At 30.5% G+C, this 16,353-nt stretch overlaps 1 protein-coding gene across 19 annotated transcripts in view; it reads left to right on the top strand.

Moving 5' to 3' along the window:
- The window catches only part of LOC139502182 (segment polarity protein dishevelled homolog DVL-3-like), a 51,515-nt gene that overhangs the window by 18,752 nt on the left and 16,410 nt on the right, over positions 1-16,353 (top strand). For 15 of the 19 annotated variants that reach the window (XM_071291581.1, XM_071291575.1, XM_071291576.1 and 12 more), the window contains exons 4-9: positions 657-739; positions 5,684-5,749; positions 10,962-11,176; positions 12,636-12,705; positions 14,105-14,192; positions 14,797-14,925. In XM_071291581.1, the coding sequence (XP_071147682.1) occupies positions 657-739; positions 5,684-5,749; positions 10,962-11,176; positions 12,636-12,705; positions 14,105-14,192; positions 14,797-14,925 (651 nt within the window). Of the gene's footprint in view, positions 1-656; positions 740-2,188; positions 3,075-5,683; positions 5,750-10,961; positions 11,177-12,635; positions 12,706-14,104; positions 14,193-14,796; positions 14,926-16,353 lie in introns of those variants that run through there. The other 4 variants (XM_071291589.1, XM_071291588.1, XM_071291587.1 and 1 more) reach the window with 2 other exon arrangements.

The following is a 16,353-nucleotide window of genomic DNA, read 5'->3' on the forward strand; positions in this document are numbered from 1 at the left end:
ATATGTCTCAGAGTCAGATGCACCTCAAATGAAGTTGATGATGAAAAACATCTTTTATTTTTGTGTACATCATCTCGAGATAAGAGAAATTGTTTAAAATTCCACTATTAACTCACTATGCCCAAACTTTAAGCATTTGTTTCCTAGCCAAAAACTCGTATGGCTTCTTAATGAAGAGAATCTTGATATCTGTCTGTGAGTTAATTGATGAAGATAAAATATAACTTAAAAGATAAATATTTAAATCAGGCTTTTTGCACTAGGCACGAGGTACGCATAGTGGGGTACAGGACACATCGTATAAGTTCTATTATCTTTTTGTTTGCAGGTCAATTAGCATTGTCCCTTGGTGCCTCTTGCAATTGTGTCACTTTAAATAGTACTGACTCCTTTTTAACCTACTTTCAGCACTATTTTTCGGCAGACAGTTTGTGATACAATCAATCTGAAAATTCTCAATAATAAAGAAAACCATAATCACATTTGATCAGACTGAAAAAATATGTGCTCACAAAAAATGAATTTGATTTGTGTAAAGCAGTCACCACTCAATCAATAAATTTGGAAGAACAAAATATGATTTTTTTTTGTCAATCTACACAAATACAAGAGATTTAAAGATGTATGTGAAACTCATTTTTCTGTTTTTCTTTCAGTGCAAATGCTTCTTCTGTTGCTAGCAGAGACCAAAGTTGTGATACATGTACAGAAACAGACTCTGTGATCAGTTCGCGGCGAGGTAAGTAGAGGAAGAAAAGGGTAAGTGGGTGGGGGTTCAAAGAATAAATTTTCATATGTGTGTACAAGATTCAGTTTATATGAGGTCATGGCAAGATAAGTTTTTTCAAGGTTGGAGGGGGAAGGCAAAAATAGCTTCAGAATACTATTGTGTTACATGTACTAAAAATTAGATGAGAGGAGGGGGGAAAAGGGGGAATGTTCATACAGATGACAGTGGAAATGTATGCAAGGACACAGATTCTGAGTGAACCTTTAAGCAATATATCCTTGTCTCATGGGATTTAAATTACAATTTCCATTGAAAAGCATGTAAAGTATGAATGCATATGATGTTCAAAACATATGATCTGACCATACATAAAGTATATTCTGTAAAGATGGGAGTAGTAAAAACAGCAGGCTTGAAGTCTGTCACACTAATTTTTTGTATTTTAAATCTTTTAAAAGGTTTTTGGAGAGAAATATAAGCTTTAGTACTCTGGTTGTTTACATTTGAATAGACTATGTGACTATCCCATAGCAAAATGATATCTCTATCTGAACAAAGTTTCCTATCCTTTCCTTTTCTTTTCCAAAAAAAACTTATACATACAGGCAGAGTCATGAATAACATGAATAAAGGAGCAGTCATGCTGCTATGATAGGTTTTGTGTTGAAATACCATTAATCAATCAAAAGGGCTGAATAAATAACAAGTACCATAAATAGGATGTGTTAACAAAAAGTTACATGCATGTTATCTCAGTTTACACATTTTGTTGTTGATATATTTAAATTAGCTTTTTTTTTAATTTAATGAGAAAATTTATTACATAATGATTCAGCAAATCTATATACATTCAGTAGGTCTATTGTTTATTATAGATTTGATACACATGGCATTATACGGCCTTATTTTCTCAAGAAAATTCTCATGAAAATTCAAGGACTATGTCAAGAATGTTTAAGCTTTAAGCCTTCACAGTATGCATTTTGACAGAAGATTTATATTGTTGTCTTTTAAATTTGATAATTTCTTAATCCTAAGTTTGCAGACCTTGCCTGTTAATCTTCGACAAATACTGACGTGACTGGCAGTTTCTAACAGTTTGGGTTATTTTGGTACTTTATCACATTTGATCCTACCATAGAAGTTCAGTAATTGATAGAATTGTTTCCTTTTATCCCTGAAGTTCTGACATTTTATGACAGGTATATGTCTATAAGTGGTTTAGAATCGAGTCAAAGATCAAGAATAAATTGATTTAACGATCACGCTATGTTGACAATTAAATCAAGACTTTTAATTTCATAACAAACACTTTACACCAAGTTGTTGATTTTTTTCTTCATAAACTGAACAATTTGTAGGAAATAAATTAAATTTTCCAACCAGGTGAATTTTAATAATAAACAGGTGCTGGCTCTGGATTGGATATTACCTGTTGATTGAAAAAAAAATAGAATCATAGGTATTTAAAGAGACTTTAAAAGAGTGCATGAACATTTAAGTCTAAAAAGACATTAAATAATTGTTATATAAGTAAAGGATTATTTGTTATAATGGTGTATCAGTTCAAATGATTCAGACAAGAGGATTATAGTGTTAAGAAGGCTTTAAGATTTATTTAGTGTTAAATTGGATTCGTGTATTGTACCCTTTTAAACTTTTTGACCAACTTGAGATTGTTGATTTAGATTTGGATTGATCTTAAGAATTTTATAAACAAATGAACACATAGAAATTATACTTCAGTTGTGCATCTGTTGATTTTAAATGCAATGACTATTGTGTTATTAAAATCTGGAATTCTGACTGAAATGTTTTAACTTTGAATGGATCTTGTAAGAAAATATTGAAAAAACTGAAGGAGTAAAAATTAAGGAGATACATTTTCTAGTAGATTGGACATTTTTACGAAAAACTTGCATATTGAAATGTTCTGCACTTTGGCGTTTGGAAATTAATGCAAGGAATAGCTGGAAATTAATGCAAGGAAAAGCTTTTTATAGTTAAAATCTTTAATAATTTGTGTATTTTATGAAAGTGTTTTTTCCAATTGAAAACATTCTAGTGTGAGTAAGTTACATTTTGAAAAAAACTCTTGGATAGATCAACCTCAGGAAATGCAAGTTTTATGAAATAATTGCATATTTGTGAACGATTAACAAAATAGAAAGCATTCTTTTTGACCAGGTCATATATGGGTCATTACATATATACCTATAGGGATATATTGTGATGTGAATTATTAATGTTGACCATAGACAATGTTGAATATCTTTATGATGAGGAAATGTAATTATGGCTTGGTTTGTTATAATAGTAATTAACAAAGAGCCCAGTCAGACAGGTAAGACCAATATCAATTAACGATCCAATTACGCACAGAAAAGTTAAAAACCAGTTTAGGGTTGCAAGATTCTGCTTTCTTGCAGTTATCTACAATTCTTACTTGATTATAATAACCTTATTGGTCCTTTGACGGTACTGGTAATTCTCAAAGCTACATTTGTTTCTTTTTTTGCGATAAATTTGATTACTTTGTCTTGAAATTTTACTACTAATTTATTTGTAAGACCATATGAGTTCAATCTTTTGTCATCTATCTTAAATTGATTCTACTTTTATTATGTCTTCAATTATTGAAAATTTATATTATAATTAATGTAATGTCATCCATGTAATTGGTACACTGCTGTTTTGGTTTTTAGCATAAAATCCTTCTTGTGAGATACTAAAATGTCCATACTCTCAGAGAATGAAGTGATAAGTAAAATCACAAATATACTGAACTCCGAGAAAAATTCAAAAGTAAAATCCATAATCACATGGCAAAATCAAACAAATGAAAAACTGTCATTTTCCTGACTTGGTGGTACAGGCAGTTTCTTAAGTTGAACGAAACATCCTAATAATAGACCCAGTGAATAATAGTACGTCTTATATGAAGCCACAACTTATGAGATCACCCACACCTAACCTGTATGTAAGGTGTATATCTTGTCCAATATGATGCCATAACTTGTGAACACCCAACCTGTAGGTAAGGTGTATATCTTGTTCTATATGATGCCATAACTTGTGAACACCCAACCTGTATGTAAGGTGTATATCTTGTCCAATATGATGCCATTACTTGTGAACACCCAACCTGTAGGTAAGGTGTATATCTTGTCCAATATGATGCCATAACTTGTGAACACCCAACCTGTATGTAAGGTGTATATCTTGTCGTTGTTGATGCGTTCTTACATCTGTCAAAGCTATCATTATTATTTCCGCTGTAGCTACACAGATGTATCTAATCGTTACATAAGACATTTGTTTTTCTGAAAAATTTTCAAACATCTGTAGAAAGATTTGAAACATAATGGTGGGTTAATTATCTAAACAAACATTACTGTATGTAAATGTTAATTGTAATTGTGTGTTTAGGTGTGAGAGAACATGTCTGTAATGTGTATCATCATTAGAGCTCTGCATGTGCAATGTCTACATCATTTCAGGTGTGGAGTCAATGTACAAATCATATGTTTTGATGATTGGTTTAGAAAGGATAGTCTTTGTTAAAGTATACAAGTAGTTGTTAGGTTTCTGTGTCATTTTAAAGGTGATTTTGATAAGTTCTTGTGTTATACATGTTTACATGACATATGTGATTGGTCATCAGCACTGTTACTATTGTAAATAGCTTAGAAAAGTATCTTTGAATGGCTTTTACCAAAGATTTGGGAAAACTTAAGTTATCAAATGCAGGTACTGAAGGATGCCTCCGGGTGCCAGAATTTCTCGTTGCATTGAAGACCTGTTGGTGACCTTCTGCTGTTGTCTGCTCTATGGTCAGGTTGTTGTCTCTTTGGCACATTCCCCATTTCCATTCTCAATTTTACATGTAAAAGTAGTATCTTTGAATGGCTTTTACCAAAGATTTGGGAAAACTTAAGTTATCAAATGCAGGTACTGAAGGATGCCTCCGGGTGCCAGAATTTCTCGTTGCATTGAAGACCTGTTGGTGACCTTCTGCTGTTGTCTGCTCTATGGTCAGGTTGTTGTCTCTTTGGCACATTCCCCATTTCCATTCTCAATTTTACATGTAAAAGTAGTAAAAGAGAGACAGAGAAAGAGAAATGTTTTGTGACCATTTTTGTGTACACATATTTGAAAATGTTTATAACAAATAATTAATATATGTCATTTAGAAGTAATGGCTAGTTTATAGCTACTAAATAAATTAGTTAACCAGTTCAAATATTTGGTCAGTTTGTAGACCAATGACAAGCAGAGTCATTCTTGTAGACAGAACTCTCAAATTCCCTTTCTCCATGATGACATTATTGCTAGTACTATTAATTGAAACCTTTCAGTTCTTTTATTGACCAAAAGTGTTAAATTCTATTCATTATTAAAATCCATTGATGATTCTATTTATTACAAAATCTGTGTTATTGTGTTGATAAAATTTGTACCCAGGTGTCAGTCAGTTGACATATTTATTAAACCGAGGATGTTTTATTAAAATATTTTAACTACAAAATACTGTTTTGATAAGCAAGATTTTAATAAATTTTCTTTCTTAGCTACCATACTTGAAATTTTTCACACCAGCCTAACAAGAGTTTTCAAGAGGGGTTAACATTCTAAATGAATACATATTTCATTTTCATTGGATTAAAATAAAGATTAGAACCTTTTCATAGACATCCACATGAAAAAAAAATTGTAATTGAGAGTTTTTAATTGCAAGAACCTTTTTCCTCCAGTAATACTTATGATACAGTTCAGTGTTTTGAATAAAAAGTTTTAATCTTTTGAAAAATAAAAAGGTTAGAAGGTGTTTTATAGTCCAAAGTCTTAATGCGTCATGAATATTTTTCTAAAAAAAAGACTTAAATTTTCTGTTTATGGATTACAAGACGTAAATTTTCATGTGTTTTAAAGCTTTATTCTATGCATTTTCAGATCGTCCACGGAGTTCTCGCCAACACAGTTATAACCACAATTTCCGACGACCAGGGGATCCTATTGGTAAGTAGAGCTTTGAAGTATACATGATTTGTTTTGTAGTCATATCAAAGCTGCTTAAAGTTTTGGATTCTGAAAAAGTTTGTTGAAATTTACAGGTTTGTCAGTACAAAGTTTCCACTTACAACAGTATATCTACTGGTATATATTGTTATTAAAGTAAGTCCAATATTGTGTTCATCTTTGCTTTTGTCTCCTTTTGTTGGAAGGTTTTTGATGTTCTGTCCATAGGTATATATATTAATTGCTCTTCTTTATGCATTAAAGAACATTAATGCGAGCAATATTTAAATTTTTTAAGTTTGAATATAAATAGTAAGATTGATTGCATATGAAACCTTGCAAGTTAACTTTTTCAGTTATACATGGCTTTAGAAAAATGATCTAGATATCAATATATCGTTCAGTTGCCAAGTAAAATTTTAAAGTCGTAGAACAGATTAAAATAATTGCTGGATACATTCTTACTGACAAAGATTTTTTCCTGAACAGTTTGATCAGATATTACCAGTCATGCTCCTACTGTTTCAAAAGATAAGTCTGTAACAAAATGACCACCTTGAAGGAGACTTATCTCTAATCTTAAATCATTGAACTGTTCCACTTCATTGGGTGATTAATACCTAGAAGGTAATGAACTATTCCACTCTATTGGGTGATTAATACATAGAAGTTAATGACAGTTCAAGTTCCAAATTAATACTAGCCGAAAATTAGTCAAAAGTCAATAGTTTATTTATATTTTGAATTCAGCATACTATGTACTGTTAAGTTTGCATGATAGGTATTTAATAAGATAGAAAGATAAGTTCCAAATTAACAATAGATGATAATAAGTCAAATTTAGAATTAAACATATACACATTAATTGTTTATTTATATTTTGAATTTAAGAGGGTTTTGAATATTCAAATGTTCTGTTAAGTTTGCATGATAGGTATTTAATAAGATAGAGGGATAAGAACTGCAGTATATTTATTTATTGTGTAAATGAATTTTAATAAGCTGTTAAAAGCAAGTTAAAATGATTTTAGTCAGATTTAATGGTTCCGTAGGTGGCACATTATAATGGTTTATAGGTGTTCCATAATGTAAAAAAAGGATTAATAGCTATCAAAACAAATTCTGCAAGTTAATTAAATTTGACGATTTCAAATCCGTGTTAAAATCTGATATCAGCAAAACATTCATTGTCATAAACAAATTGCTGCACAATAGGAAATGAAAAACAAGCTTTTAACAACTTCTAATATTAGTATTTACATCTTTCAATCTTTTTAAATCCTGACGAACCCAATAGAGAAAAACTACAAAAAAAACAAATTGAAATTATTTCTTAAAACTTTAATCTCAACAATTTGAGGCTATTCAAGTTTTCAATTAATTCTGTACAAAAATGATGCTTTTAAAATTTACACATTTGCTTATAACTTTAAGAGATAACACATGCATACCATGTGCAGTCACATTATAAACTGTTCCAGTAAATTACACTGTAATGATGGCTGTGTGTTATATAATCATATCTTACATTAACTCAGGGGATCTTAGCATTCTTTTATCTCTAGTATTAAAAATACACAAGGAGGGAAAATAATATATACTGTTAGGTGATTCTGAGGGGAACGATAGGGAAACATATTCTTCATCAGAAATATATCTTTGTTTATAAAAAAAGTGTTATGTTACATGCACAAAATTTCAGTTTTCTGTAGACTTATGGAGTAGTAAGTAAGTAAGTAAGTTAGTAATTTTTATTGGTTTAAAATCCAAAATTACAGGATTGATACCAAGACAATACAAATTTGTTATACACAAACATTCAAACATATATATATCATACCGATTTCATAAACATTATATGAAATATGGATGATATAATATTTTTGATTCCTTGTCTTTAATTTATACTAGAAGATTGATGATTCTCATTGGTTACTCCTGCTTCCTCCGCCAATAAAAACTGACTGCTATGAAATAGCACAATAGTGTTGAAAGTGGCAATAAACACAAATCAATCAATTAATTAACTTTAACTGTACATGTCCACAAATAGACACATTTCCAGGCATAGATTACCTTAGCCGTATTTGGCACAACTTTTTGGAATTTTGGATCCTCAATGCTCTTCAACTTTGTACTTGTTTGACTTTATAAATATTTTGATATGAGCGTCACTGATGAGTCTTATGCAGACGAAACGCGCGTCTGGCGTACTAAATTATAATCCTGGTACCTTTGATGTCCTCACTCCTGTATAAAGTTGAATCAGACAAAGAAATAGTAATGGGGTAAGCTGTTTTTTACAAAAGAAACCTTTGTGTCCTGCACTTTTGACTTGGTCAAAAAGGTTTTGTACAGTGTTTGATCTTATGTTTTCACAAAATGAACATTTTCTTCGTTTATTATATATTTTGTCTCTTGGTCCAGTTGGAGTTTAACAGTAGAAGTTAATGTTAAGCCACATTTCCATATCCTCAAGCTAATCATGCAGGAAATTTTCACCACCAACAACAAACAAAACCTGATAATATATTCAGTCTTTTAGTTGAATCAGACAAAAGAAATGGTACTTAGGATGACTGGTCCAGCCTTTGGTAAGGTTCAAAAGGTTTAGTAAAGTGATAGGCCACAAATTCTTTATAGCAAGTTGTATAATTTAATAAAGACTGTATTCACCCAAGGATATGAGTTCACCTGCTTTTCATGCAGGTGAAATGGACCAATAAATCTTCAATAATTTGTGTATTGAAGTGAGATCCCAGACAAAGCTATCCTCACATCTGTGATATAACCTACTAATTAGTTATAATGATAAACACAAGTCATATCTACATTAGCCAATTTGTCTCACCAATCATAGCCAATATCTTAAACAATAAAGGTGAAATGTTCTAGATGTTTGGGTGTACATTTTAGTATACTATAGGATAGCATTGGCAGATAAAAGATGTAATTTACAAAATGTAATTGTTTGTCACTTTAGTACAATTAAAGTTTAGTAGTAAAGATCAGTATATCAGTAAATTAGAAAACGACAAAATGATAGAATAACTTATGGCAGGTTTGTTGTGTCTAAAATCAGTTAAGGATCAATGATTCTTAATAAGTGTGTAAATTGCTTTAGGAGATTAATCTATATTAAGACTGGAGTTGATCATGAACAGTTGCAAACTGATGAAGGTCCAAACAGGTACTGTGGTTGCATAGCTGACTCAAACAAATTTACCAATTTTAACATATCTGTAAAAAGTACAGATGAAAACAAAGCCACTTAAAAGGTACATATAGTCTTCACCCTTGGGCAAGCACCTAAAGTCTAAGTAGGTGAATGTATTTTGATAGTATCTAAAGTAAATACACACACCTCTTTCCATGCACTGAAACACAGGCAGGTTTATATGATAAGGATACATGCTTAATAGAGCAGTTGATAGGTTTGAATGTTTATGTTTAATATTAAAAGTACATAAATATATAAACAGTGTTAATAGGTTCACTTTGATAAATTTACAGTCGTGTGTAAATTGTGCTAATCCTCCCTAAAAACCTATAATAAAGAATAATTGATATGTTATCAGATTTGACTTTTAAGGTGATGTTTTAGTTATTGTGTAGACCATTACCAGTGTAAACAAAAATCTCAGTAAGTGGTGAATCAGGAGTGCAGTAGTTGGGTTACCAGATTTTGTTGCTGCTAATAGTGAGAATTAAAGTTAATGCTAAAGTCAAAAACTGATGAATGTTATCACAGACTTATTGATGATCAGAAATAGAATGTCATGAATACCAATAAATACCCCTCAATTAAGGTCTTCCTTATAGATTAGGTACCAATTGGTAATGCTTATTTATGCCCCACCTAATAGGTCTATAATAGAAGAATGGCATAATTGTCAGTCTGTGTGTCTGTCTGTTTGTCTGTCTATTTAAGATCAGGTTTAAGTTTTTGGTGAAGGTTGTTTACCATGAATGTTATGTCAAATCAACTTGATGTTTAGTAAAAGTGTTCATTATGATATGATTAACTCAATTATATAACAGTGTAAGCCAAATTCTGGGTTTATTCCAGATTTTATAGTTTACTGAACATGTAGATATCATAGTATAAGCAAGGAATGGTTTCATATTCCTGTCTTACATATCTACACTCTTCTTCATGAAGGGGTTAACGTTGGCTTCTCTAAAATGTCAGCATTTCATCAATTTTGTTGGTGAGAGATATCATTCCTATTAAAACATTATTAAAGATCACAATTTTTGATATTTACTACCAACTTGTGAACATACCTTATTATATAAAAGATTTTCTATATCTATATAGTTAATTGAAAAGCACTTTCTTTGCAAAACTCAACCCTGCATTTGCAGTTATATTTATAAGTGAAACAGTAAATATAAATACAATGTTACAAATGTTAACAGATGTGGGTTTATTACTATAACTGTTTATTTACTGTAAATTATAAGCCTCTGTTTTTAGGTTTTGAACGTTTTTAAGAAGTTCTTTGTATTAAATCTTTGATCGTTGATTAAATCATTCAGTAAAGAGTGCCATATGCACTTGGAAGGTTTATTTATGTGACTTATTACAGCAGATAATTGTAAGAATTTCATCTTCAGCAATATCATATTTTTATATCAACAGATAAAAATTATATAATAACTAATTTTACACACAACAAGGTCTTTTATCTGTGGAAAACTTATTAATAAATACTGATATATAATTGTATAAAAGTAATGTTTGTTTATTATGATAATAAACTTCCTACATGGTTTATGTTATTCAAGTCAGACTTATATAAAACATAAGGATTTGATGTACATTTTACATAATGCTGTTTTGTCATGATAGTGCTGTAATAATTGAAATAAAAGTGTTGTAAAATATGTTGAAGGGAAGGATTTGATATACATTTTACATAATGCTGTTTTGTCATGATAGTGCTGTAATAATTGAAATAAAAGTGTTGTAAAATATGTTGAAGGGAAGGATTTGATATACATTTTACATAATGCTGTTTTGTCATGATAGTGCTGTAATAATTGAAATAAAAGTGTTGTAAAATATGTTGAAGGGACAGTAATCTTATCCAATGTACAATTTTTATTGATCTTGAACAGATCCTTTTGTTATTTGTTAGAAAGTTATAAGTAGGATCATCTGGATGAACACTGAAGATGATATTCATTTCTTTTTTGTATGTTTCAGGTCCACCTCGAACTAACGGTCACAGTAAACATCATGGTCATTCATACGATTCTTCCACCGTGCTCAGTAGTGATATAGACACCACTAGTTTCTTTGATACCGACGATGACAGTCGATTTTCTACAGTCACAGACACAACCAACCGAACTGCCTCAAAATATGGCCGTCAAAAGAGACGACAAAGACGGAAACATCGGATGCCCCCTATTAGTCGGGTAATTACACAGAAGTGACAAGTGTATAGCAAACAAATACAAATAATTGTTCCATGACATGCTTTCTGCAACAATTGTTTATTTATGCTTTGTGCTTATGCTGGTCCTAAAAAGGTTTAATACTGCTGAACAAAGCATTATATGCAATTTTAAGGTTACAGTAGTTTACCATTGTTAAAATCTTTTAAATTGATTAAATAGGGACAAAATACGAAAACAAACAAACTGAGGGAATTGCATGAATTTCAAAAGTAGCGTCAAATTTAGAGTAAGCTTTTCCTGCTATGCATGCATCACTGGACATAAGAATTCACACTCAGTAACTATGAGATGATCAGTTTCTAGGTCTAAGACTGCCAAAATATATTACTAGTGAGTTGAGACACAAACACATTGACAATTAACAAAACAAAACAAAAAATAACCGATATTTGACAAGATTAAAAAATATTTGAACACTCTATTTTAATTGCTATTCTTCATATTGAAAAATGTTTTAGGTGGTAAGTGTAAATGCTTTGAATAAAGCAGACTGGGTTGCCTGAACATAATATAGATATCTAATGTTTTTGATAATAATTTATTTTTCAAAGCAATTCATTATTATACATCAAACTTTTATAATTTGATGATGCAACAAGTTTTTAGATGAACAATTTATTTCAGTGGACATATGCTTCTTATAATTGAATGAAATTTAGTTGTATTAATAAAATGTAAGGCATGTTAGATTTTATGATATTTGTAATTTGTAAATGGAGATGTAGGGATTTATAAAGGTAGGGAACAAATAGGATTTCTTTAAAAGAACAATTTAAAAGTATTCTTAGTTAGAATAAAAAAAAATTCTTTGACAACTTTTCAAATGCTAATTAGTAAACAGTATAATGAGATTTTAAATTAATTACTAGTACCTTAAGCATTCTCACCAGCTACTGGCAAGTTTTGAAAATCTGTGCACTTTCTAAATTAATGCATTGCATGGGCTTACAATATAAGACACACTTTGAACAGTGCACATTCTAACAATTAGCTAGAGAGTTAAACTTCTAAATGCACAATCAAGTTATGGTTTCAAATTTACTTAATGTATCTACAATTGGCATATTTAACACAAATGTTCTTTCTAGATAAAGATACTTTTATTCAGAAATATTTTTGACAATTTTATTATTGCAAATAATTTGATTGAAAAGGTTTTGCACTTGAAGATTTGGCAGTACTCAGTATGTTCTGAAATTATATAAATTTAACACAATTTGTGTACCATCGTTCAGCTATTGCAATAATAAATGTACGAAAAAAATTCTAAATTTTGATTATTCCTTGAAGCTTTATCAGCTCAACATTTCAACCCTTGTGTATTTGGCTCATATGTATGTTCACTGACTCTAATGACAAAAGATATTTGTAATTTCAATACTAACAACATTGTGATTTCTTTCTTTTTTCTTTTTAGGCATCGTCCTTTAGTAGTATTACAGATTCAACAATGTCCTTAAATGTGATTGTGGTTACATTAAATATGGGTAAGTAAAGGGGGATTAAAAAGATAGTATGGTTAAAAAGAAAATTACATTGAAACATAAACATATTTTGGGGGTGGCAGGTATAAACATTGCTACAAGGACTGCAACATGTCTTTTATTAAAGATTTTGACCTGATTGCTGTACAGCCTCTTTAGCACTGATATGACATCTAGCAATCATTGATCAATCAACATTAATGCCAGTAAAATACTAAAGTTACATTCTTCATTTACTGTAAATTCAGAAATTATTGCGTGCATTTATTATTGCGATTTTGTCATTTAAGACTTAAATGCGATTTAAATTGTTACGATATTAAGAAAAATCCTGTTTTATTCATATGAAATATTTCAAAATGCGAGTTTAAATTATTGTGTTTACAACTCAGTCACATTTTTTGTAATAATAAAAACTTCACATTAATTTCTGAATTTACAGTATTTAGAAATAAGACTGTTATTAGGCATACGGACAAGTCTTTAAATACAGATAACAAAGCAGGATTTGATAGATTTGGACATAAGACAATATTACATAAAATACTGTAAAATAACTTTGCCAAACAAAACCAAAAATCTTTTTTTTTATGCACCATCTACAATAGTAGAAGGGTATTATGTTTTCTGGTCTGTGGGTCCATTGTCTGTCCTTCCGTCCGTTCGTCTGTTCATCCGTCTGTCCTGTTTCAGGTTAAAGTTTTTGGTTAAAGTAGTTTTTGATGAAGCTGAAGTCCAATCAACTTGAATCTTAGTACACATGTGCCCTATGATATGATCTTTCTAATTTTAATGCCAAATTAGAGTTTGGACCCCAATTTCACGGTTTACTGAACATAGAAAATGATGTGCATATTTCAGGTTAAAGTTTTTGGTCAAGGTTGTTTTTGATGAAGTTGAAGTCCAATCAACTTGAAACTTAGTATACATGTTCCCTATGATATGATGTTTCTAATTTATATGCCAAATAAGAGATTTTACCCCATTTTCTCGATCCACTAAACATAGAAAATGATAGTGTGAGTGGGGCATCCGTGTACTATGGACACATTCTTGTTTGACATATTTCTGGATACATCTGAGTTTCTTTTATATGTAAAAAAGCAACAGGTTACAACAATATTGAGACAGCTTCTTTAGTAAAGACAAGACCATCACAATTTAAGACTTAAGATTACTTTTCAAGTCTGATTGTAATAAAATTAACAAATTACAAAATATGAAAGGTGAGAACTCCAAATAACTGAAAAATTGACAAAGCACTAAAAAAGCATACTCTGAATTACGCAGGTAAACATTGAACCAATTATGAAGTTTTCAAAGTCTTGAAAATTTAAGCTTCAAACTGTGGGGGTAAACTGTATTGAATGAATAAATGATATTCATCTTCTTTCTATTTCAGACACAGTAAACTTTTTAGGAATCAGTATCGTAGGCCAAAGTAACAAAGGTGGTGATGGTGGTATATATGTTGGTTCTATTATGAAAGGGTAAGATTGTCTTCGTGCGAACAGCTTAATTTATGGCACATGAGTATTAGTTTAAACTATATTTTGTTCAAATAAATCAATACATAGTATACACTTGTCATACATGAAATAAATAAGATTCAGAATTAATAAGCACGAGGATTATTTGATAAAGCACTATCAGACAGGGTCAAATCACTAGGAAGTGACAACCTCAATGGTCTGGTAGCACATACTTACTGGTTTTGTCATCCATTTGATAGCATTAATCTATCTGCAACCACTGTCAAACATGGTTTTTCAGGCTCATTTCAATGTTTTTAAATAATGGATGTATTTTAAAAAATACAAATTACAATACAACTACACAACAACTGTTACAAAAATTATTCATTTATTGAGTGGTTGTGCTTTTTTTTCATATAAACACCTCATGTAAAGCTGCCTATTAAATGCTTACTTTTATAAAGTAAAAATTCATCTCAGTAGTATGTACAAGCATAGTATATATTATTCAGGTATATCAAGATGCAATGTTTTTCGTTGTTGAGAAAAAAAGTTAATATTTATCATGAAATATTGCGATATATGTGACTTTTAATTAATAAATGAATTTGTTTTTCAGTGGTGCTGTAGCTCAGGATGGTCGTATAGAACCTGGTGATATGATTTTAGAAGTCAACGGCATTAGTTTTGAAAATTTGAGTAATGATGATGCAGTTCGAGTTCTGAGAGAAGCTGTACAAAAACCTGGGTAGGTAATAAAACTCTGGACTGAGTGAACAATTGTCAATCATTCTAGTCGTGGAAGAACTGTTTTACCATAAGAATACTCATGAAATTTGAAGAAAAGTTTATAGTTTTAAACACATAAAAATCATGATACAGACTTCATTAGTTTGAAATACACACAAATGTATCTCAGAAAAGTTAAAGGAAAATCCTCTAGTTGTTGTTTAAAATAAAAAAATAAAAAACCGTTTCTTAAAACTGTAAATGACAATTAATTTTTACTGTTAAAAGATCTTCTGGTGTTATTGACCACTGGTTATACGACCGCAAAATTTGAAAAAATTTTCGTCGTATATTGCTATCACGTTGTCGTCGTCGTCCGAATACTTTTAGTTTTCGCACTCTAACTTTAGTAAAAGTGAATAGAAATTTATGAAATTTTAACACAAGGTTTATGACCACAAAAGGAAGGTTGGGATTGATTTTGGGAGTTTTGGTTCCAACATTTTAGGAATTAGGGACCAAAAAGGGCCCAAATAAGCATTTTCTTGGTTTTCGCACTATAACTTTAGTTTAAGTTAATAGAAATCTATGAAATTTTGACACAAGGTTTATGACCACAAAAGAAAGGTTGGGATTGATTTTGGGAGTTTTGGTTCCAACAGTTTAGGAATTAGGGGCCAAAAAAGGGCCCAAATAAGCATTATTCTTGGTTTTCGCACAATTACTTTAGTTTAAGTATATAGAAATCAATGAAATTTAAACACAATGTTAATGACCACAAAAGGAAGGTTGGTATTGATTTTGGGAGTTTAGGTCCCAACAGTTTAGAAATTAGGGGCCAAAAAGAGACCCAAATAAGCATTTTTCTTGGTTTTCGCACCATAACTTTAGTATAAGTAAATAGAAATCTATGAAATTTAAACACAAGGTTTATGACCATAAAAGGAAGGTTGGTATTGATTTTGAGAGTTTTGGTCCCAACAGTTTAGGAATAAAGGGCCCAAAGGGTCCAAAATTAAACTTTGTTTGATTTCTTCAAAAATTGAATAATTGGGTTCTTTGATATGCCGAATCTAACTGTGTATGTAGATTCTTAATTTTTGGTCCCGTTTTCAAATTGGTCTACATTAAGGTCCAAAGGGTCCAAAATTAAACTTAGTTTGATTTTAACAAAAATTGAATCCTTGGGGTTCTTTGATATGCTGAATCTAAAAATGTACTTAGATTTTTTATTATGGGCCCAGTTTTCAAGTTGGTCCAAATCGGGGTCCAAAATTAAACTTTGTTTGATTTCATCAAAAATTTAATAATTGAGGTTCTTTGATATGTCAAATCTAACTGTGTATGTAGATTCTTAATTTTTGGTCCCGTTTTAAAATTGGTCTACATTAAAGTCCAAAGGGTCCAAAATTAAACTAAGTTTGATTTTAACAAAAATTGAATTCTT

The sequence above is a fragment of the Mytilus edulis genome, chromosome 13, assembly GCF_963676685.1.
Source record: "Mytilus edulis chromosome 13, xbMytEdul2.2, whole genome shotgun sequence".
In the NCBI taxonomy this organism is placed as follows: domain Eukaryota; kingdom Metazoa; phylum Mollusca; class Bivalvia; order Mytilida; family Mytilidae; genus Mytilus; species Mytilus edulis.